The 25,157-nt window shown below is 32.2% G+C and overlaps 3 protein-coding genes across 11 annotated transcripts; all 3 read right to left on the bottom strand.

Annotated features, from left to right (window-relative positions):
- Nucleotides 1-570: 570 nt before the first annotated feature.
- Nucleotides 571-6,580, bottom strand: LOC18030308 (cytochrome P450 71A20). The gene is given in 7 exon segments (XM_024149208.1): nucleotides 571-898; nucleotides 1,702-1,745; nucleotides 1,970-1,976; nucleotides 4,269-4,332; nucleotides 4,927-5,141; nucleotides 5,485-5,985; nucleotides 6,200-6,580. Coding segments are annotated over 7 exon segments (1,494 nt in total). The 3' UTR covers nucleotides 571-616.
- A 6,058-nt stretch (nucleotides 6,581-12,638) lies between these two features.
- On the bottom strand, nucleotides 12,639-14,057 carry LOC112082109. The gene has a single exon (XM_024149209.1). The coding sequence runs from the start codon at nucleotides 14,055-14,057 to the stop codon at nucleotides 12,639-12,641; it is 1,419 nt and encodes a 472-aa protein (XP_024004977.1).
- Nucleotides 14,058-16,878: 2,821 nt separating this feature from the next.
- Nucleotides 16,879-18,745, bottom strand: LOC18030309. Of its 9 annotated transcripts, none has more exons than XR_002897061.1 (6): nucleotides 18,214-18,745; nucleotides 18,018-18,084; nucleotides 17,569-17,577; nucleotides 17,402-17,456; nucleotides 17,244-17,265; nucleotides 16,879-17,165 (listed from the first exon to the last, which is right to left on the bottom strand). XR_002897061.1 is itself a non-coding variant. In XM_024150068.1 (5 exons), exons 1-4 carry the CDS (start codon nucleotides 18,521-18,523, stop codon nucleotides 17,447-17,449), a joined length of 396 nt encoding a protein of 131 aa, XP_024005836.1. In that variant the 5' UTR covers nucleotides 18,524-18,745; the 3' UTR covers nucleotides 16,879-17,120; nucleotides 17,402-17,446. The 9 variants fall into 9 exon arrangements, 3 of the variants coding, with proteins under 3 accessions (XP_024005836.1, XP_024005835.1, XP_024005834.1); XR_002897060.1 differs by having other exon boundaries at nucleotides 17,569-17,606; XR_002897059.1 differs by having other exon boundaries at nucleotides 17,569-17,609.
- Nucleotides 18,746-25,157: the final 6,412 nt, after the last annotated feature.

Below are 25,157 nucleotides of genomic sequence, written 5' to 3' on the forward strand. Positions count from 1 at the left end.
TTGATTTGATAACATAAAACTCAATTCACGTCATTAATGATAATCAAGTCTCAATCTCCTCTTGTATGGCTCTTACGTTGAGCATATGGGCTACAAAATCAAGCCGTTAGCATCTCATTCGATACAGATCTAACATATAGCAATCGCTCTCTTCTTCTTCTTCTTCTTTATGTGTATTAGAGTTATAGTACAACACTGTTTATAAGTTTGTTAGACTTCTGATAGAGTGTTGCTGATTAGAAGACTGTCGCAGGTGTATTCTGTGACTCAGATCGTCATAGAACCGTCACACTACGGAAATCATCAAATCTCGACTCTTCCGATGGTAGTTTCCACTTGCAGTTTTGTTGTAATCGTTTTCCATTTTTCATTATATACTTTGCATATTATTCAGATTGTGCCATTTTGGTTGATTGTGGGTTCTACATATGCAACACAAGACATCATTTTTATAAATGAATATAGCATTCAAAACATAAAGTTTTTGCAGTTGGGTATGGTGACACGTTGACAATAATAACCAAAACTAATACAAGACATCATTAAACCATATGAAGTTGCAATGTCTTTATTCATTAATAAACCAAGCCAAAGAGAGAGGTCTTGACACGAGGAATCAAGCAGAAGATGGAAAAGCAATAAGAGGGAACCTTCGGAAAATCACGAGACCAGTTGCTTCAGTTAAACTTTGATGAGCCTTTTGTGGCTCGACATCCATTCTCCAGTTGAAACGTTTCACAATGTTGGCCAATGTCACCCCAATCAATGCCGATGTGAATCCTATTCCTGGACATATCCTTTTTCCCGATCCAAATTAAATGAATTTGAAATCTTGTCCCTGAAAATCGAAATCTGAGTCTAAATGCCTTTCTGGCCTAAATTCTTCTGCATCTATCCGCTGCGGGCCAGGCCCGTTAAGGCCCTAATGGACGCGGACTTGGACAACATATATTTTACCCAATAAGAAGTGGGTTTTATAGGTTGATCCGCTGCGGATCGCGGATTAAACGGGTCAATCCGTTGTGGATATGCGGGTATGTGGGTTAACCCGCAAATATATATATGTCAAAGAAAAAAAAACGTTTCAGAAAAAATTAAGACATTTTGTTACTACTAGAGTCTCTTATAACTTAATTAAAAACCCTAAATATAGCAGTCAAGCAGAAAACTCAAAAGTTAAAAAACCAAAATATTAAAATTAAAATAAAGTTTCTCAGTTCTCCCGTCAAAGATAACATCTGCTTCTAGTTAATTATTTTCAAAAAACTAAATTCAACAGTTCAGTCACCTTTGTAATGGTAAGTTGTTTATTTTTTTAATATTGTTTATGCTTTATCAATTTTATAGAATCTGCCATGCTTATATAAGTTTTTGCAGTAACTAAAATTAAATTCTCGATGTATAATTCTTTTTAATGTATCTTGCATACCTGTATATATTCATAGGTTTCTCATTCAATAAAATTATAGAATTCTATAAAATTCATATGGTAAACCCTCAACCTTATAAATCTTCAATAAAATTAAAGATTTATTTTCAGCCTGCGGGCTGGTCCGTTTATCCATTGGGCTTGGCGGGGCGGGCTTAGACATAATTTTGTTGTCCGCAATCTTAGCGGGCCAGCCATCAAAGACCGCAAAAATAAAAATCTGCAGCGGATGTGGCCCGTTGGGCGCGGACTGGCCCGTTTGACACCCCTACCCAAGTTGTAGTGTCTCGTTGAATTGCCCAAGCATTGATTATAACTTGTGTTTCCCAAAAAAAATTATCATTCATTTCTTTTTTATTGAATTTAACACGACCATAACAATAATTGAATTTAAAATGAACCATAACATATCCATCATACAGGCTAAAGCCAAATGTGATGAAACCGAAAGTTCATCAGATTAAATTTTTGCACACATATTAAAAATCATTTAATTGAATTTTTGAAACTAAAAACATTATTTATTATTTATCTCAAGACAATTGGACTAATAACAAAATGTAGTTACAAAATTATAAAAAAAAAGAAAGAAAGAAAGAAAGAAAGCTAATTCAAGAAAGAAAGAAAGCTAATTCATTTTACGTTGAGAGTTTTTTTTTGGGTTAAATTTAGGTTGAGAGTTAAAAACATCGTATTTTATGAAACAACATTTTTCTTTAAAATATCACTCCTTTTGACGGGGAGAGTATATATTTTCTTTTATGAGTTTAATGATATATTGTAAAAAACTAATTTCATGAAAAGCTAAGGAGGAGTTTCTTGAAAAACATATATATCTATAAACTAACCAATGAATTTGTTTCACCTTAATTTTATTTAGAAATTACATTTTGATAAAATCCAATAAAATCTTCAATTACATAACTTCCATAGTTTTTTTCATAGTCTTTAATTGGCTATATTTTTTTTCGTCCTAATTTTCTTCGTTATACCTCGACATTTTAATTTTTTTACTCATTGGATTGAAATTACCAAATATAGTTATCGAAAAAGGACAATAAAAATGTGGTAAGTCTTGCCATTCATATATATTTTAATATATTGAAATAAATTTTGGTTCGTTGTGTTAGATTATTATTATTTTTATTTTCCTTACTGGATTTATAATATTTTCTGAATTTCTTATATATGAAATACTCTAAAAAAAATTGTTTGGTAACCAAAATAGTTATCCAAAAAATTATATCATAATATAAATTATTTTCTGCTTGGAATATAAACTAGATTTTAAAGCCTAAATTATGACTGTATAATTTAAGTGTTTACAACCAAATACGTTAGATTTGTAAATCTTAACTGTGGAAGTGGAACCTCAATAAATTAATAATCACTATGAATTAATAAATTTCTCTGGTCCCGAATCGAACCAGTGTAAAAATCCATCAAATTCGATAAGATAATAAGATAATGTTTTTTTTGGAGATCCTATGTAATATATGGTCCCAACATAAACATAAATTAATAATTATAAAAATTTATGTATATATATATAGGTAAGATATAATATACTAAAATATGATTAATGTGTTTGTTTTTATTTAAGTTTGAAATTTTATTGAAAATCATCTCTTTAGTTATTTACATTAATAGTTTTTAATGTTGTTTTTCTAACTCCATTCAAAATTTGTAAAAAAATTTTAGATGTCATAACTAATTTTCTTACGCATAATGTTTCAAAATAGATTATGGTATTGTCTTCAATTTCAGCACTAACATTAAGGATAATAGTCATATTTTTAAAAAAATAAATTATACTAATGAACATTTATATTTTTACAGAGATAATTCAGTCCATAATTAACAAATAGAAACAGCTATTCTATTACGATTGATATGATTAGTAACCATAATTTTAAGTTTGTGCATATCATTTTATAAGCATATGAGTTTAGGTTTTTAAATATGACACATTATTTGAAAAAAAATTCAAAACAAGATGGGCGAAAAATATTTTTTCTCTATAAATTAATCATTATTAATTTATAGATAAATTAATATCACGATAAATTAATAAAATATCATAGTCCCGACATTATTAGTTTATAGAGGTTTTGCTGTACTTATTATTTTGTTGATGTATGAAATGTGTTTTGATGTTTATATTACACCTCTCAATTACGTAAATGTATATCGACATAATTTGAATTTTAAGCTTTATTAACTAAATTTAGATAATTAAATAACTAATCTATATATTTATAAGTTTTGAAATGGGTTAATCCATCTTTTTAATCTGCCTTTAAGCAGCTCACTATCTTGCAGATTTTGAAAAATTAATCCGTAAAGAACCGCTATTACAAAAGCATAATTCTAACCCGTCTGTTTATACTATCGTATAATATAAATATTTACTAATTTTTGAATATTTAAAAATTTAGGATGATTAATTATTATAAAAATATAAACTAACGTATTCATTTCTAATTTACGTTATTATGAAAATAATATTTAATTTCAAATATTTAAATTAATATAAATTAATATCGAATTTATTATTTTTGAAAAGATACAATAACAAATGGTTGTGATTTTCGATAAGTAATCTAACCTAAATAAATCCAAAATAATCTAAATTAGTGTTTAATCTTTGAAATTAAATTTAAATTTAAAATAAAATATATTGTTTATTAATATTATAAAACATTAACTTGTTTTGCAAATGAAATAGTTATCTAAAAGGTATATCCTAATATATAAATTTTGTCCCTTTGAAAACAAACTCTTTTTTAATAGTATAGATATGTGTTTTTCATTATTTTAAATTAACTTAAGATTTTACCTGTGTGCCAGCAGCAACATTATATCCCTTTAACTTGACGTCTTCACTATATACTCTGGGTAGGCCTGGGCACGAGACGAGTACTTGCCATTTTTGGTATACTTGATACTTGACTTGCCCCGTTCAAGTATCAAGATATTTGTACTTGTACTTGACTTGTTAATATCAAGTACTTACAATTTCAAGTACTTGCCAAATTTTTCATTACTTGCAAGTTACTTGGCTTGTCCCGTTACTTGTAAAAGTACAAACAGAATACTAAAAAAACTAAAATTTCGGGCCATATTTAGTTAAAACCTATGATAATATTTAATATTTTGACCTTTAGGTTTTTGGAAAGCTTTAGATATTGAAGTCTGGCAACTTATTTATCTTTTGATAAGCAGACTTTTCTTTCCTTTTTTATGTTGTAATCGATGTGGAACAAAATTAAAAAAAAAATCAGAGATTTGAAACGAGTAACGGGTCAATAAGACCAAGTAGTAACTTTTTTTTAATACTTGATATTTGCCTTATACTTGCAAGTAATCTTCTTAAGATACTTGATACTCGACTTGATCAAAACAAGTACTTAGTTTTACGGGACAAGTACGGATCAAATAACGAGTACGGAACGAGTACCAAGTAATTGTGCCCAGCCCTAACTCTGGGAACTAATAGTGGAGCAGGAGGACGCAACCGTAACGCCTCCTTAATAACAGCTTGTAAATAGTTCATCTTCTCAGCTTGTTTCTCCGTTACATAGAAATCATGTTGCGAACTTGAACGAATCTCTTCTTGGAGTTTCTTCATGGCCTTTGGATGTCTTATAAGCTCTGTCATTGTCCATTCAAGAAATGAGAGAGTGGTTGCCGTTCCTGCTAAAAACATATCCTGAGAAAAAATAAGAAAACGTCAACATAAAAAAAAAGGAAGACATGCGCAATAGCTAGTTTTTATGTTTTGCAAACTTATTTTTATAGGAAGAAAGGAATTGGCTTGTAACAAAGATCAGTGTGTGGTCTAGTGTTTTTTAGAAGAGGACTCGTCGGGTGGGTCTAGGCCAAAGAACGAGTTTCACCATCTTTGAAAATCATTGGGATCCTTTTTGGTCACTATACAGTAGACGCCTTGTGCCGAAAAAATATCTATATAGGTCTCCGAGCTTAATTGAGGTTTGGCTCAAGATCTACCCGGTTACCAAAATAGGAAATAAAATAGAAATGGTTTGTCTTACCCATATCATTAGTTTTAAGGCATTTTTTTCAAGCTCGAATTGTCCTGTCTTGTCTCTTTGAATCGCTAGTAACTTATCAACAAAGTCCGATCTGTTATTTTCTTCTGCATCTTCATGTTCTTGTACCACTCTTTCCAGAAAGTTATTAAATCTTGTATCTACTTCCTCCATTTTATGATCGAGACCGCGTATCCTATCAATCCATGATAAACTCGGAATGTGTTCACCAATAGGAAATTCGCCCAATAGTGCCGCAAACGTACTCACTATGTTCTCAATATCAATTTCATTTTCTGCACCGCTATATTTTCTTCCCAGAGCAACTCTACATATTATATCGTTAGTCAAAGTCATAAGAAGTTGGCTTAGATTTACCGGTGAAGGAGAAGGAGAAGAACTCGCTTTTTCTAGCTTTTCAATCATTAATTTTATTTCTTCTTCTCTTATTTTCTCATATGACCGGACCATCTTGTTGTTTAGTAGATTCTGGATGCATATACTCTGCATCCGACACAGATTTGAAATGATTCGTTAGTATATATAAATGATATTTTGTATAAGTGAGATATTTTTTCAACGGGTTAAAATGAGCTGTACTTACAAATTTGTTGGACGCTATGTTAGACAATACATAATGTAAGTGTTATAGAACTACCAAAAACAATTATGAATAAAATATTCTACTAGGAAAAAAAATACGCCAAAAATAATATACCTTCATTTGTCCCCAATATTCTCCGTAAGGGGCAAAAGCCACATCTCTCCCACCATCCAGAATTTTATCGACCACTTTTGTTTTGGGGCGATTGGCACACTTAAGATCGTGCGTTTTCATGACGTCATGAGCAACATCGGCCGAGGAGACTACGAGGACTGGTGTGCGGCCAAAATGAAGAAGCATAAGTGGTCCATATCGGAGGCTGAGGGAACGGAGAGAGCGGTGGGGATGGATGCTGAGCTGATGGAGGTTTCCGATCAGCGGAAGTCGCCATGGAGACGGTGGTAGGTTCGTGGCGGTTCCTTTGAGGATGGATTTTAGGAGGAGAAATGTAAGGAGTGTTGTTAAGCACAAAGTGATTATTAATATAAAATCCATAGCTAATATAATTTTCATGTATGTATTTTGTAAATCATCTATAGTATTGTGATTTGAGCATTTCATCTCCCTCTCTACGTTGTAATTTATAGGGTTAAGGATCCATCGGTTTTTTGTCTATATATATATATATATATATATTATACATTAATTAAATTTGATTGAATGTAAATTACGAAAATGAAAGAAATAAAGAAATGAAAAAAAGAAGAATATCTGGTCTTCGTGAATTCATCTAAGTTAATTGAGAATGCATACCTACCAACTGGTGTGGAACTGTTGATGCCAACTTCACTTGAGCAGTTTGTTGCGAAAATCACTGGTGTGTTCGGCCCGGAGCAATCATGAATGTCATAGCCCAAATAATGTTTTTACTTCAGCGTATAGAGTTTCGGAAAAACGGTCAATTTTCTTATGAATTTCAGAGTTTCTGATAGTTTTGACTTATGCCAAAAACTACAAAAACTAAATAATAATTTCAATTTTTTTACATAAAATATTGAAATACAGTTAATCTTACTATAATCGTATATGGTGTAAGTTTTCCATATGCGATTAATGACGGGATTGACATGTTATTGTATGTAACTTTGACGATTTTTTTATAAGTTAGAATAAAAAACCTTCTTCCAATTCAAACTCAAAGCCTAAAAACCAAAGGTTTAACACTCTACCAACTGAACTAGACAAATGTTTCTAATGATAATTGGAAAAAATGCCAAAAAAAAACTCTGAATTCATAATTTTCAACCAAAAAACCATCAATTACTCGGTGGATAAAATATATATTTAACTCTCGTTGACTAATCCATTTAATTCTCATCTTTTTGACCAAGTCGTTTTATATCCTACATTAGTCAATGTTGGGGGTAAATTCGATATTTCCTACGTGGACGAGTCATCTGCTTGCACGTGGCATTCATGACTTTTTTGTAGGTATGGCCTGTGCCAAATTAGGACTCGTGTTGGGGTTACATTCCAACACGACCTAAGCATATAGCACCAGGCTTCGAATCCAGTCAAATTCGAGAGATCTGGTATGATAGGCCACATATTCCTGAGTTCCTCGTATCTGATTTTTTTATTCAGAATAAAAATGTTACCAAAGTTTATAACTATTTACAAAATATAATAATTCATTTTCACAATTTTACTGATAAAAATTAATCATGTTCATGTTATCTTTCGTAATTTTTAATTTTATTATTAAATATTCACAATTTTTATAAAATTCTTTCTTAATTTGAGAAATTTATTTAAAATAAATTTTGGGTTAAATATTGTTGGGATATAAACTTTTATCAAAAAAATAAATCATGTAATTTTTCTCTGAGCTTTGATGTATCATTATCACTATTTTAATCTAAAATTTTGTAAAACATAAACTTTTTGGTAAAATAAATTTAGCATTTTTATTTCCAAAAAAACTTTATATTTTATTGAACAGCGTTGAGTCTAAAACGGCTTGGTCAAAAAAAAAGTTGAAAATTAAATGGATTAATTAATAAAAATTAAAAATTTATTTTATTCACCTAATAATTGTGAATTGAGAGTTTTTTTGGGCATTTTCCTAATAGTAATGATCTAATATTTATATAGATATTATATTAAAGAAAATCAAAGCTTGTGAGAGTCCTACCCAGACCAGCGAAAGTTTCAATCAAACGTAAAAAAAGAATTGGGGTGGAACCCGAGAAAATCTAATTCAACTATGAGAGACATCGCTTCGTCGTGTTCTACAATAATAGAAAATCCAGTGATTGTAGTTTGAAATCGAGAACTCCTCTATTTGGTTAGGGCATCAGAAAACATTGACAAGTCGCCGCCACAAGATTCTCGTCGGAGATGGAGGAATTGAGACTCCGGGAACAAGAAATCAATAGGAAGAAGTAGTTTCGGTTTTGAATTTCTAAAAAGGGTATTTTCTTATTTTTTTTTTTTTTAACTTCTACTTTATTATTATTATAATATGGAAGATGTTACATAGTCAGAGTGAATTACATGTGAAATTGATGGAGGTACATAGAAATAACTATAATAACTATTATTGTTAGGGATACTCTGCTTAGCAAGAAGATCTGCTGGCTCATTATTTATTCGGTTCACCCATTCAAATCGGATACCTTTGAATTTACGCTCCCAATATCTCACTTCACGAAGCCAGTTAAAAGTTGAAAATTCAGTTTACCTCCTGTGATTATTTCAACCAAACTTTGATTGTCTCCTTCAAATATAACTCGATCATATCCCTTTCCCCAACAGTATTGCATCGCAATAATTAGTGCTTGAAATTCACTCTCCAACGCCTTGTTGCATTGTCGTCCAATTGCTTGACCTGCTCCTTTATATACACCTTGATCATCTCTAACTATCCACCCTGCTTTGGCTGGAATGAGATTGTTGACGAAAGAACCGTCGTAGTTACATTTGATCCATCCTGAATTTGGCCGCCTCCAGGAATTAGTGCACCGACTTTTGCTCCGTGAATGATTACCATGAGTGCCCGATGTTTGAGTTGTGTACTCCTCCATATTCTGCCATTCTGTGGCATCATTCTTTGCAAATTGTAAACTGTTCTGCCATGTGATATGTTTTTGTTGGAATAACAAAATATTTCTACTCTTCCAAATCCTCCAAAGTATCCAAATAGGTAGTTGTTTGTATTGCTTGGAAATGGCGATGGAGTTACAGCAAGATATACAGGCTCCAATCTTCTCCTCCAATGTCCGTGTTGGATCTCGCAGTAATGCTGAAGGAATACCAGATGATCGCCAAATAGAGTTTGCATAATCACACTCAAAGAAAAGATGTTTAGTAGATTCTTCTGTTTGGCAACATCGTAAACAGAGCGTATGATGCCGAAGGTGGCGTTTCCTCAAAGTCTCACCAGTTCCTATAGCTCCAGATAATACTCTCCAAAGAAAATGTTTGATCTTTGGAGCAATATTCAGTTTCCATATAGATGCTTTGAGTTGAATATCTCCTGGTGGTGGCTCTGGACGATCTATTGTTGGTAGGTGTGTAGCTAACCAATAACCTGATCTCACTGTGTAAATCCCATCATCGTTATAATGCCATCCAATTAAATCTTGCTCAGCCGATGCACAGAGTTTTAGATTTAATATTATCTCAGCATCTTCATGAGTTACCAAAGCTCGTATCCTTTCCTCATTCCAATCTGTTTGTGTTGCATTCATCCATTGTGACACTGTTTCATCAATCATAATGTCCTGTCTTGGTAGAGGAGGACGTGGTGGATGAGTTGGGAGCCATGGATCTCGCCAAACTTTTGTAATTTTACCATTCCCAATGATCACACGAAGACCTTGTTTTAAGAGGTCTCTTCCCTGTAATAAAGATTTCCAAGCGTAAGAACTCTTTTTTTTCTTGTTTGCAGACAGAAGAGAGACATCCCCAAAGTATCTTCCTCTCATGATTCTTGCCATTAGACTTTCTGGTTTTTGCATTATTCTCCACACCTGTTTCGCAAGTAGTGCCAGATTGAAGCTTTCTAGATCTCGAAATCCAAGACCTCCCTCTTTTTTTGGTAGACTAAGCCGTTTCCAAGCAAACCAGTGCATGCCTTTTTTATCTTCTCCGGAACTCCACCACAATCTGGCTAAGATACTATTTATCTCTTCACAGATTTCTTTTGGCAGCTTAAAAACATTCATTGAGAAGATTGGCATCGCATGAGAAAGAAATCGTTTATTCCAACCACTTGTTCTGCTTTTCACCTTTTCCGTAATGTATTGGAAAAGTTCAGCTTTTTTACCTTCAAACTCTTCTGGTAAACCTAAGTATTTGTTGCCTCCTCCATCATTGTTTATCCCCATGATGTTTCTCATCATTCTTTTAGTGGTATCACTAACTCGGCTTCCAAAGGTTATTGCAGATTTTCGCAAATTCACAGCTTGTCCGGATACTTCTTCATAATCCGATAGCACTCTCTTGATTGCTTTGCAGGATTTAACGTTTGCTAATGAGAAGAATAATGAATCGTCCGCAAAGAGTAAATGACTGATTGCTGGACTATGATCACTTATCTTGATTCCCTGAATTCTTCTTGCTGTCATTTCACGATTCATCATATGCGAAAGAACCTCTGCACATAAAATGAAAAGATAAGGAGACAGAGGATCTCCCTGTCGAAGTCCTCTCTCCGGCTGAATCCTTCCTTTGGCTGAGCCATTGATAAGAACAGAATAGCTGACTGTTGACACACATCTCATTATCCACCCGATCCACCTTTGATCAAATCCCATATATTTCATAGTTTCTTCTAAGAATTTCCATTCTAGGCGGTCATAAGCCTTTGTAATATCTGTCTTGATCGCCATATAAGATTTTGATTGACGTTTCCGGGCTTTGAGACTATGAAAAACCTCATGAGCAATGAGAATATTGTCAGTAATCATTCTTCCAGGGATGAAAGCAGCTTGGTTTTCAGCAATGATGCCATTTAAATGACGCTTCAGTCGGTTAACCAAAATCTTGGAGATTATCTTGTAAGAGACGTTGCATAAGGCAATAAGGCGTAAATCCGTCATTGCAATTGGAGGATTGACCTTTGGTATTAAGCAGATGTTGGTGTGATTATGAGCTTGTTGGAATGCACTTTCCGTGAAAAAACTCTTGACTTCTTGAAGTATAGTTGGAGAAATGTCTTCCCAGAATTTTTGATAGAAATCCCCGGTGAATCCATCTGGTCCCGGAGCTCGATGAGGCCCTATGTCAAAAACCGCTTTTTTAATTTCTGTAGTCGTAACTTCTTTAGTCAGATCATCGTTAATAGCTGGTGTAACCCTGCCTTCAAAACCTTCGAACACGTCTAAAAGTTTGCTCGATGAGACTTATTGAGAAGTGTACAATTCTTGAAAGTATTTGACAGCTACATCCGTGACTTCTTCTTCTCCTCTGTGTATCACACCATTATCATCAAGAATAGAAGTTAATCTATTTTGTGCTCTTCTCTGCTTTGTAACAGCGTGGAAATATCTTGTATTGCGATCTCCTTCTTTAAGCCAATTCGTTCGGCTCTTTTGTTTCCAGAAATTCTCATCTTCAATATACGCTTGATTCAGTTCAGTTTTCAATTGATGTCGGACTGTTGCAGACATTGTTCCTTTGGATATCCCCTTATCTAGCTGGTGCCTTATAATTGCAATCTTCTCTGCTGCATTTAGACGATGTCTTTGTTTCCACCGTGAAATATACTTCTGACAACTAATTAGCTTCTTTAGCATTGATGGCTCAGAGGCATTTCCTCGATGTGCATTCCATCCTTGAATAACTGATTCTCGAAATCCATCCTTATTATACAACCGACTATCATATCTGAAGCTCCCTTTTCGCACATTTGGCTGATCTGATATAAATGTGACCATCGGTCTGTGATCTGATTCAGCAAATCCCAAATACTCCGTTTCAGAGGATGGAAACATCGAGAGCCATTCATTGTTAGCCATCGTGCGGTCAAGACAACAAGTTACATGATGTTTCCCTCTTTCACCTGCCCAAGAAAACCTATCTCCGATGGCTTTAAGATCAACAATCTCACATGTTCGAACCATCCTTCGCATATTCTGAAATGAGGACTCTGCACGTTTTCTACCACCTTTCTTTTCATGGTTTCCCAAGATCTCATTAAAATCACCTAATAAAAACCAAGGATGCCCTCGACGAGTAACTGCTAACCGTTCAAGCTTCTCCCAAACATGATCTCTTTGACTCGGTTCAGGATGACCATACACAAACGACAAGTAGAAGCTATTTCCATTACTTTTGACTGAGCAGTCAACTACATTAGGGGATTGAAAATGCACAATGAGATCTACTTCATCTTTCCAAAATAAAGCTAAGCCACCACTTAAGCCTACCGGTGGGACTGTTACATAGTTTAGAAAACCTAACTGACAACCTATATCCCTGATATAGTTATCCTTCTGCTTTGTTTCTGAGAGGCAAATGATGTCCGAGAGATATTTTCTGTTTATCTCCTTCAAGCGTCGAACTGTCAAGACAATGCCCAATCCTCGACAGTTCCAACAGGCTGTCCTCATGGTGGAAGTGGTGGTTCAGGGCCCACCGCGCCTCCCTCGGTTTTGGTTGTGGTATCAGGCGTTGCTTCACCACTGCTTTCCCCTTGTCCACGAATCAGTAGCTTATATCCTGCTCCAGTGAAATCCGATGTTGGAAACTTTCTCTTTCTTCCATACGTGTGTTGTTCTTTCCCATTGATTCCTTGCAAATCAGTTTCCCTGTTGCTGTTTACCAATTCATGTGTTTCCTCCATTGTTAAGTCTTCTTCCTCAATGATATGATCTTCTTCTTCCACTTCATGATCTTCCTGCATCACATTCACCTCGTGTTGCCCTTCATTGTCTTGAACTTCTGGATCTTCTGCAGCTTCATCATCATCAATTTCACGAATTAGGACTCCATGGTTTTGTTGTGGCATTGGATCCTGCTCATTCGCTTCATCGTCATCACCATCTGATGGATGGTCTGGTCCACCATTTTGAATGAGGCAGGCTCCCGAGTCGTGTGTTATCATACAACACACTTCACAGAATCCACGAAGTCGCTCGTATCGAAATCGCAACAAAGTGTTGATACCCGCAGAAAACTGGAAATTTCTTTGGAATCTGAGAGGACGAGTGATGTCCCAGTTAATGCAAAATCGAGCAAACTCCACCCTGGCCGCTGCTTCTGCATCAAACTCCACTTCAAGTACCATTCCCATGGCACACCCAATGTGTCGGATCACATCTTCATTCAGAAACTGTAGTGGGATTCCACGAACTTGTACCCAGAAAGGGATGAAATTGAGCATCACTGGATCCAGTTGTGGTGTCCATCTCTGCAAGACAAGCATTCTGTCGGAAAATGCCCATGGTCCTCTCCTTAACACATTCTCCAACATTTCTTCAGTGGGGAAGACAAATTGAAATTGCCCTCCTGCAATGATACGACCGTGGATCAGACCACCATAACCCCACATACGGGGAAGATTGGCGATGATCGATCTGAGATTTTGACGTCGAGGAATTGTCGGACGCCCCACAATGATGAATCTGTTTTCCGCCGCCGCTTGATTGACAACCATCTCCGGGAGTGCAAATGGTTCATCCTCAACACCAAGATCAAGATCTTGAACCGCTCTTTGTAGGTTATCACCCATTTTGAGAATGGTTTGATAAAATCGAAGTGGATAGTAAAGATACTCGAAAGATTGCAATTTGAAATGTGAAGAAAATAATTCCAGAGGTCTGTGTTTATAAACACCATCGGGTGCCAATTTCTGAGGAGATCGTGCATCACTAAGAATCAGAGGATTCAGAGTGGGGATAGAAGCCAACGAAATCGGAAAACGTGGGGATTTCGTAGTCGCCGGCGAAGAGTCATTAACCGTCACTAAAGTGGTGAAAGTAAACCGGAAGAGTAACCGTTGAAAAATCGTCTTTTTTGTCGCCATTTCATTTGCAATTTCAGTTATTTATTTTTAAATCCTTTTCTTCTGGGGTATTTTCTTATTTTTTTAAAACAATCAAAACGATGTTATTTTGTGTTGTTGAACTAAAAAAAAAAAAAAAAGAAGACAAAATTGCGTACTGTACCAAACCGGTGTACTATATGTCAGCCAGATTATTACCCATTGATGGAAAATTCACACCTTTTATAGTTTTGGTGAAAAATTTAAATTATTAGGTAGTTTAAGTAGTTTTTGGCATATGTCAAATTTTCATATATGAACTAGATTCTTACTCACACACCTGTGCGAGATAATTATTTTATAAATTAAGTATAAATATTATAATAAATTTTTATTATTTAGTTATAAAATTATTTAAAAAATTATTTTTATGGTTTTTATGTTGTATAAAAAAAATATATATTTGTGGTATGCATGATTCAAAATTAATAATTTTAGCTACCAAAATTTTTGACCTATTTTCTAAACTTTATTATTAATATGATTATTATAAATTATATTATACAATCAATCTATATATTTATAAGTATTAAAATAGGATGATCCATCTTTTTAATATGATTTCAATCAATCTACTATCTTACATATTTTGACAATCCAACCCACAAAAAATTAGCATATTTTGAAAATATTAACTCACTTCATCATATTAGTGTATTATACAAAATAGGATACTAGCCTGCACGCATGTGCGGTTTGAATGTTTTTAAATTTTTTTAATTTTATTGGGTATATTGTTAAGTTTATTGGGTCCAATTTTATAATATTGATAATTGACAGCGTGTAAATACAGTGTTTCTAATTTTGAGCCGAATGGTATGTTATTAGTATAAGAATTGGATTGTGTCTTACAATTGGCTCATATTTGCAGTTATAAATTCTAAGTAATTATAATAAGGTATGTATAATGAAAAAAGTGTAGATGAAGAATATATGTAATTATGAATATATACATTAATTTTATGTTCATAAGTTATTCATCGAAATGTGACATATACGAACATATTTTATAGATTATATGCGAAGATGTATTCATTTATTTCGAATGTATCTTCATTTGGAAATTGTGATAAATCAGTCAAATGTTATTTAATATATTTTAATTATAAACGACTTTTGGGGAATATGAAACACATCGAAGGAAATGAGGAGTCACTCTCTAAGAATTTTATAAATACACATCATAAAAAAATTTTGATCAACTAACCAAGCAAACAATTACTCAAGCAAACAATTACTCACTCAAACACAACCCATACTACAATTATTCTTCTGATGTGATCCTCTAACAGACGTACAAAAAAAAAATGTTTACATGAAAGAAAAATACATGTTTTCTTACATAATATTTCTTGTGCATCTGTGAAGAATTACATCAGAATAAGTAGTTTTATTCATTGTGTCGCCACAAAATTATTGTAATTATATTACTTGTGAATGTTCACTTTCTGACAGGAAGTATACTGTTAGTACTTTATACCAAATTCTGGATAGAGTATTGACAGTATACTTCTTGTAGAGTGAGATACAAGTAATTTTTCTCAGTAGGTAGTGAGAAATATATACCGTTTTCCATAATTTTTTGCTATTGTTGATTTTTTATTATTCACTGGAATTTTTTAGAAAAAAATTCTAATTATGTAGAAAATTGTTATTTACCTTGAATGAGATCCAATATTGTGGAAGAAATACGAACTTTTTAATTGGGATTTTTTAATTTGAACTATAATGATTTTCTAAATTTGTAGGATTGTTAGATTTATTATTTCTCATCACAGCAATTATTTAAAATAACAAAAAATCGCATTTTTCTATATTATGTATTTTAGTTAAATTTAAAATTTAAAAAGTTGTTCAATTTTATCAGAGATTTCCAAAATTTGAGATATAATTTCCAAAATATTTTAAATAAGTGATTTAATACACACTTTTTTTTGTAGTATATTACGATTAATCCGCATCAACAATACTTTAAACTTACAATGATAACAGTTTATTCACTAAATTATAAACTATAAGTTACAGTATATTTAATGAAATGTTAATTGGTTGACTGTTATATTAATTATGTAATATGTAATGGTTGCAAATGTAGTATTTAGTAGATGATTTACCTTAGTATTTCATATATTTAACATAAAAAGTATTGTAAAAAATGAAGAGGATTAAAAAAACAAAATGAAAGTAACTTATTGAAATAAAGATTGAACATGCAGTTTTAAAACTAATCTTAAGAAAGATATATAAATCTAATTGACCGGGAATAAGCCCCTTGGATAGCAAGCACTACAAGAAAATAACTATATTATGAAAAAAAAATTTCGTCACAATAAACATAATTTCGTAGCAATAAAATTATTGTGACGGAATTGTAACGTTTTTTGGACATCACAATACAGTCGTCACAAATTTTTTTTCGTAACAAAAACGTCACATCTGTTGTGATGAATATATCTAGTAACTACTTCGTCATCAATGGTGACGAGAAATAAAAGTAACAAAACTGTATCAATTGGAGACTAAAGAAAACGTTTCAGACCGTCATATTTTATGACTGTTATAATGTCTCAAATCTGTCACTCATTTTGACGAAATTTTAGTTCTAAATCGTCATAAATAATGACTAGGGAATCGTTGCCTATTCGTTATACTTACCTACTATCAGTTACGTAACTTATTTCGACGAAAATTTAGTTGCAAATCGTCACAAGTAATGACATAAAGAACATTGGCTATCGATCTTAATTTGCAACTATTTTTCGTCCTAATTAACTACTAATTAACTAATGATAAACTGACCATATTGAAAAAAACTATATTTTCATAAATGAAACCATGATACAAAAGATCAGTATTACAAAGTAAACGTACATAATTCAAAAAATAAGTTTATAAACTTGTGAATAAAGGATAGGTTGCTCAGCATCGTCCTCGGATCTCAAGCTTGACCTTTATCGCCTTGCAAGAAATCTCAAACTTGCTGTTGTCTTTGCTCGAAGAAGCTTTCATCTGGTTTACAACTTGCAAACCTGGCTCTATACCCATCTTGACCATATGTGAGTTGGAACAGAAACCACCAACAAATGAAATCTGTAAATTTTTCCATATGAGATTGCTGTTGAAAGAAACTTTATGCTGAAGTACCTTATTAGATGATTTCATAATTACCTGTTATTCCTTCTAGTGCAGGCTTCAGATAATCAGGTGAGCAAATCACATATTGTTTTAGTAAAAAAAAAAAAAACAGAAAGGCAGGTCATTTTCCAAAGTCTTTTAGTTTTCAAATTGAGGAAGAAACAGAATGCGTTTTTGGATTTTGGGAGTACCTGATGCCGGGTTACATCCTCGACCCATGAATTATGAAAAGTAGATCATCCAGACCTAATAACAATGCAAATACTAAGGTTAAACTATGTAAATACATTATGACTAACAAAGCAGATTTAAAACAAAAAGGACTGAAACTCAAAAGCTGGTAATGATACACAAATACCTGCAAAGACTAGATACGGAGAAACCTTGTCTAAGTGCCTCCTTGCAGATATGAGAACCAACATAAACATTTCCTCCGAAAACCAATATATTCATTATAGGACAAAACAATCTTAAAACCAATTTGATAGGTTCAGAGAGCAGAGAAAGGGAATATGTGAACAATTTTCTTTTTTAATTCACTCCTGATATATTGCGACCAACAAAAAACAACACAATTAACCAAATGATATTTGTCAGTTACAACAAACACAAAATGAGAGTATATCAACGAGCCGTCTCAGCTCTCCATAAGCCCAGAGGCTTCCACAAAACCTAGACGCATGATAACAGCACCTAACTCTTGTCTAAACTGATTACATTCTTAACTAGATTGTTGGTTTAACAATTGGATTTGATGAAATCTTACCACAATGTCTTATCAAAATCAAAAAGCAATGAAAAAGGTACCTTATCTCCTGGATGTGAACCTGCAGTTTTAGAAAAAATCCTTTCATTTCCACTCCGGGTGATTGAACTATCAGAAAAAGAGAAGATCATCATAAACTCAGAAAAGCAAGCACTTTCGTCGAACACATTGTGTGCACAAAATAAAGCATATAAAAATCCACAATGAAAGGTGAAGGAGCATCGCAGAGTTAATTACCACAGGAACGATAGGAGTTGGGATCGTCGGCTACCATGAGGAAATCAGGGTCAGAGAAATCCTTCTCCACTTGATCCAATCCCCCCTCCTCCTTTACCTCTTTTGGCACACAGGTTCTATTGCATCCTCTTGTGAGCACAGCCACGAGGCTTGTATATTTGGGGATTTTTGATTGCTCTCCCCAAACTGCCACCACCAAACTATAATACAGATCTGTTTCTCCATCTTTAGCACAAAAACGTCGGAAAAGAGCCAACCAGTTCGAACCCTTGGCGTGAAGCCCCTTGTCTCCGACGAAGCTCATACCCATACCACCACCAGTCGCCGATTTCAAGCTCGGGAAAGGAAGCTTTGGATCTCGACGGTGCTGTTTGTTTAGGATGAAGTCACACCAAATACGAGAGAGAGAATCGTTTTGAGAAGAGGAGGAGATGAGAAGAGGAAGAAAAACTTAAGAGAGGAAATCGTGTTTCGTGAGGAGGAAGGGAAAAAGAAAAATCAAAGAGAGAGAAAAAAAATAGAGAGAATCGTGTTGTGTGAGGAAGAAGAGAGGAGGAAAAAAAATTATTTCTGTCAAAACCCTAAAAAATTTGGGGAAAACATTTCACCAAAACTAAATTTTTCCTAAGTATTTAGCGCCTATGACAGAAATTAGACTCCAAAATCATTTATTGCTTTTTTTTGGTGAAATTATGAGTTTAGCATTAGTAAAGTGCTATAATAGAGTATTTGAAGTTTATGAGTTTTTTTTTATCAACAGCTTAGATACCTAGAACAGTATAGTTATGCAAACTTGAAGTATCGAGTTTACATAATTAATATCGTGAGGGTAGATCTGAATACTCCATGCTAGGTTGTCCGTCTTTATATTCTTCATTCGTGGGAGAGTTATTTATTTTTAAATAAATATTTTTTATATTTTTCAGTTTATGAGTTATTTATTTTTCAAGTAAAGTTAACTTTTTGCATTTTAAATGTTTTTAAGTGATTTGCAATGATTAAATATTTTTTAATTATGAAATCGCCGAAAACCTAAATCTTAAACCCTATACCCCAAAATCTATGTCTTACACCCTTATATATTAAACTATCAAAATATATACATACCCTATACCCTATACTTTATACCATTAAACCTACACCTCAAATCATATGCCATAAACTATAAATAAAAGATCCACCAACTTTTTCTTCTTATGTATATTGTAATAGTTTTTTCTATTCCGTTTTATGCTCTTATTATGAAATAATAATTTATTGTATAATTTTTTTATAACCTGAGAAATAACAAAGATGTATTACAAGCGTGAATCTCTAAATTCTAAATCAAACACTCTTTAATCCAAAAAGTTATTAAATTTCTATAGTAATAAAAATATAAAAAATATATTTCAAATCCTATATCTTTTTATCCTAAACCCCAAATTTTACACTTATTAACTTTTTGTTTTTATTTTGTATTTTGTAATAGTTTTTTCTATTCTATTATGTATTCTCAGAATAAAACAATATTTTTTTTTATGTTTTCTTATTTCAATTGAAATAAAAATAAAAATAAAATTTATACCCTAAATCACACATATTAATCAGTAAAAATAATTATATTTCTATTATTAAAATACTAAAAAATATTTGACTCACTCGTTGGTGATTTGACATTTGTTACTTTTCTGTTCATAAACTCTTACCCAAAACTTTGTTAGTATATTTAATTAGTAATGCTAATGATCCAAGATGTTCAACAAACAACAGCATCTTCGAATTCTCAAAATCAGCAATACACATTGTTTAATTTCTTGAACAACACTACGTCAGATACAAGTTTTTAGATAAAACAAAAATAGAATAGAATAAGAAATTCATTCAATTGGGTTTTTGGATGTTTATCTGAATTAAAGCTATTTTCTTATTTATTTTTAAATAAACTTGTGATTTAATCTTTTCACATAGTGGTAACAGTTATGTCATAAAGTGGTAACAATTATGTCATAATATATGACCAAACTTAAAAGTGACTAAAATAGTAACTAATTGTGATGATGTACTTACAAAACATTTGTAACTTTGAGTGACTTAAGTTTAGTCACAAAAATCGTATAATTTAGTTATTAAATTTGATCGCAAATCTGTAACAATATTTGTTACTATATATTATGTAACAATTACATCACAACTAGTGACAAAAGTTTGCTAATTTAATTTGGTCACAGTATTATGACGAAATGGTAACGCTTTTATAACTAAATATTTTTGTCACGGTTTCGTATGAAAATCGTAACAAAATTGTTACAAAAAATGTAGTCACAACTTTTCGTAACAATATTCACTTTTTTTTTTGTAGTGAAGCTCGTATATAATACCATTAACTGTTCGGATATCTTCATAACTGTGAGGACCTCTAATGATATTCAATAGACAATCCAAATAAAAAATTTTCCCATCATAAATTGAATACTGTTGAAGAATAGTTGGATTTCCTGAACCCTTTACCCGTGGCCTCCACTCATGCAATGTGGCATTCCAGACAAATTGATGAGATAATTCAGTGTAGAGCATGAATCTGGCAGTTGCGTATATCTTGTTACACTCCATCCAAGCAATAAATTTTGTAATTTTCATTAGTTTGTCGACCTTGTTTCACTTGGAAGAATGTGTTCTTGGTAGATGAAATTGAATAATTTCTGAAAACAAACATAAAGAATTTTTTTAAACAGTTAAGAGGAAACAAATAATGTATGATAATAAGTTATAAAGGGTAAGTCATTATAGTTCTATCAAAAGGATTCTTAATAGACTAAAGTTGGATGCATAAGGCTTACATATCCTGTTCATAGCAGTAGAAATGGAGAATATTGAGAATTTTTATTCAGTGTAACAAATATAGTTGCAGTTCACAAAAGTATGATGTGAATATATAGATGGATTAAATAGGGCATACACGAATATACGAATACATTAAAGATTGCAATATGCATCTGGTTTTAGAAAGTAATAAAAATATATCAATATCATTCATATTATATTTTAAAAATCCCGAATATATGGTTAGATAATTCAATTTATACATAATTGCTTCATAAGAATATTAGTTCGAAATTATCAGAGCACAATATTATGTTACCATATATTGCGGTTTAAATAACACTGTAAAGAGGAAAATCCAAACTTTTCAATATTTTGTATGAGCTAAGTTGTGTGAATTAGACGAAGAAGACTTGTGTAAATATTATGTCCATTTATCAAAAGCGAAAGTAAAAAAGTCAAACTGGGTGGTTCAAACAGAATTCCCAAGAAAACATAGAAATTTGGTGACATTGAATATTTTTTAATTACCCTATCCTATATAAAATAAGAGTTGCTTCGATTATAAACATACTTCTAAAATTTACTCTGCAACCCTAAACGTCTGATAAGAGATTAGAAAAAAATGTAGAATCACCAAGAAAAACGTTATGATGAAAACGGATTACTAAAAATTAATCCACCACCATTGAACATGAGATTTGGTGTGGAAGAAACACCATCACCTCCTCCAATTTCTGAATCAGAGATGGAGGAAACTAATATGTGGGAAGAGATGAATGACTTTCTGAGCAATCAACTGCGAAGGCCATCGTAGTTCCTTCTGAGGTAATTTAAACTTTAAATTATTTGGTTTTATTGATTATTTCTGTATTATTGGATGTTTATATCAATATGTAATATCTGCAGCCTGATGAAGAAGAATCGACTGATGATCCAAAGGAACATTGTAAGAATGAAAAACACGATCTCCATCTAGATCTAGAGATATGTTTGAAATGTATAGAATGCGGATTCGTTAAGACAGAGATCCGCTACCTAGATACATCTTCGTGGGTAAGCTGTTAATACTCCACTAATACATTGATTTGTTTAACTAATTATGTTTGAAGTTAACTACATTATATGTTTTTGAATCTTATAGGCACATAAGAATAAACGTGGAAGGAGAAACTTTGGAGTTTAGCTAAAATTATCTCTGTTTTTTTTTTGGTATCTTAATTATCTTGATTTAAATAAAAAATAATTATTCTCCCAAATCACTTTCTCATATATGTGTACTGATTCGTAAGATTATAAACTCATCTGCTACATTGATTATAATCCACAAACATTAAAACATCGATAATTTATATAATATTTTACACTCAACTCTAAATGTAATGAGAAAAGCTTAACATCAGTTGTCAGCACTGAAATGCAAACGTCAATCGGAATTAATTTCAATTTACTCTTATACGTAAAGTTGTTAATAGATCAATAGTGAGCATTGGACCAAAAAAAAGGATCAATAGTGAGCATTGGATGAAATTGCGTAAGAAGCGTTATAATTGCATTGCGTGGCATAATTATAAATAAGGAAATTCATAAAGGCTCGCAATAAATGTAATGTTAAAGTCTACTCACATAAATTGTTATGATACTAAATTTGGCATAATATGAAAAATGGCCGTTAAAATATTGTAGTAGTATAATTTGGCAATGTCTTATTATTATGGAAATGTGCAATATTGGATGGAAGAAAATGTCTATAAAGGAAGTAACCTTTCTAAAATCAAATGAATTCTATATATAGATGGTATATGTTATATCCCAAACTATACATATATACATGTAAAATATATAAACAATAAATATAATGATATTAAAGGACATAAATAAATTAGCAATTAAATATTACCATAAATAAACACTAAATATTTCATTACAAATATACGAAAGTAGGTTCAAATCCATCCCAGTTTTATGAGAAAATATTACATAATGAGAATGTTTAACAGTTACATGAAAATATAAGTACAGAGGAATTAAAGTTATGGCCAGCTCGGATCTCCATGGATATCGGTAAAAGGAAGCCCGACAGAAAATAATTCAAGTTAACAATTGAAAAAAGATTAAAATAAACTATAAAACATATTATATATATTAATACCAATTAGAAAAATTACCAGTCAAAATAATCAGAAACCTCTTTTATGTGAGGATTGAAAAGTATTTCAGAATGGTCTCCCGCATTCCTTATACGATATCTCCCTGTATGATTTTAAAATATAAAGGGCACACATGTTAGAAGCCAAATTATCATATTAACAAAGTGGAAATGAATGTTCCCACTCGATTATAAAATTTAATTACTAACCTTCAGAATCATAGGCCAGCCGAAACATGCGCAAAGTCAAGACTGTTTCATAAGTACCTATGTCTTCCCACTTCTTCCAGAAATCCAGAGCAGTCTTCCCAATGAGTTCGATGTCCATATCAACATAACTAAACCAATAAATTATATTACAACAACATTAACTAAAACACAAATACTCAGAATTATAAGACAAATTATTGGCCTTTACATATATAGATGATAATATAAAATATCTTACTTCATGTCCCTTATCTGAATGTCCAATTTGTGAGAAGGTCAAAAAATCATCTCGTATGGGTCATCAATGTCAGTACTTAGTTCATCATCAACATAAATGATTACGCCGATCAAGTCTACAAAAAAATATTTTCATTACACAATATTTATAACCCTATTTATTAAATTGAATAAAGGTGAGAAGCCTAACCGATAGAGTATTCAGTAGGAAAATTCTCTCGGATAATGGCATCAAATAGCATAAAATCCATCATATGCTTAGGATTGACTTGAAAGGTCTTGTCTACAACAGTATCGGCGTTCATGTTGATGAAGTGGTAGTTTATAGTATTTCTGAAAGACCCGAACGCATTGACAACGTTGAAGAATCTGACATAATTCCATTCTCCTTCTTTAAACTTTGGACCGAGGGAAGAAATAAGATTCTGATCTATCGTTGCCCCTATTTTAGCCCTAAATTCATGAACCAAATAATCATTTCAGAGATTCATGTGTTTAAATGTTCATAACATGCAACAAAATAAAAAAACTTCAAAAGATGAACTTACATTTTTGTCACCGAGGATAAGATGCAATTCCTGGCGTTGATTACGGTAGTTGAATTGTTCCCAAACTCGTAGAACTTTTATAAGAATTCTGAAGTCGGATTTTGTGGGAGAAAGATTCTCAAGGGTACAATAGCAAGGCATGTTTGAGGAAAGTGGTTGTTTTCTGGGACTTTAGGTTTGTTTTTAGTTAAGATGGCGAGAAGTTTTTTTACTTGGTCCTTTATATGTATATCAAAGCAAGTATAGGGTTTTATAAGAATTTTTTGAATTGAATTGTTCCAAAACTCGTAGAACTTTTATAAGAATTCTGGAGTCAGATTTTGTGGAAGAAAGATTCTCAAAGGTACAATAGCGAGACATGTTTGAGGAAAGTTGTTGTTTTCTGGAACTTTAGGTTTCTTTTTAGTTAAGATGGCGAGAATTTTTTTTATTTGGTCCTTTATATGTATAGCAAAGCAAGTATAGGGTTTGAAAGGTTGTGTCGTTTTGTAAAATTAGAATAAATAGCAACCTTTGATATTTATTGCACTAAGTGACTTACGAATAAACCAAAATGGTTACATTCGATTCATAGGTATATTTGACTTTTATATTGATTAAATATATATAGTAAAATATGTAAAGATGGTAGAAAATGTCATATCTTGTACTGACTACTTCTTTTTAATTAAGTCGATTACTTCATTTTATTAATTACAAATAATTAATGAGAGTACAATACCGGAATTTATGTACTCTATTTTTTAATACAGACACAAATCACGAACCATCCAAATTTTGAATATCATAGTTATTTTTTGTTGAAAACAAATAGAGTACGATTCTCGACAATACACCCAATAAAATTAAATTGTTTTAATATATATATAAATATATATATATATATTGTTATTGGATAAGTTATCTCAATCAGAATAATATAGAAGTCAAGTTTAACACTATAAAAATAAGAAATAAGAAACAACAATCTATTTTACTGAGACTGGTCTTCATATTCA

The sequence above is a fragment of the Eutrema salsugineum genome, unplaced genomic scaffold (assembly GCF_000478725.1).
Source record: "Eutrema salsugineum unplaced genomic scaffold, Eutsalg1_0 scaffold_1, whole genome shotgun sequence".
In the NCBI taxonomy this organism is placed as follows: domain Eukaryota; kingdom Viridiplantae; phylum Streptophyta; class Magnoliopsida; order Brassicales; family Brassicaceae; genus Eutrema; species Eutrema salsugineum.

Bases quoted from the DNA above. Each gene is read 5' to 3' on its own strand.
- LOC112082109 (XM_024149209.1), bottom strand. From the start codon at position 14,057: ATGGCGACAAAAAAGACGATTTTTCAACGGTTACTCTTCCGGTTTACT.
- LOC18030309 (XM_024150066.1), bottom strand. From the start codon at position 18,523: ATGGGTATGAGCTTCGTCGGAGACAAGGGGCTTCACGCCAAGGGTTCG. The intron at 18,085-18,213 runs GTAATTAACTCT...TTTTTCTGATAG, and splicing joins CAACTCCTATCGTTCCTGTG to TTCAATCACCCGGAGTGGAA. The intron at 17,457-17,568 runs GTATTTGTGTAT...CATTGTTATTAG, and splicing joins TCCGTATCTAGTCTTTGCAG to GTCTGGATGATCTACTTTTC.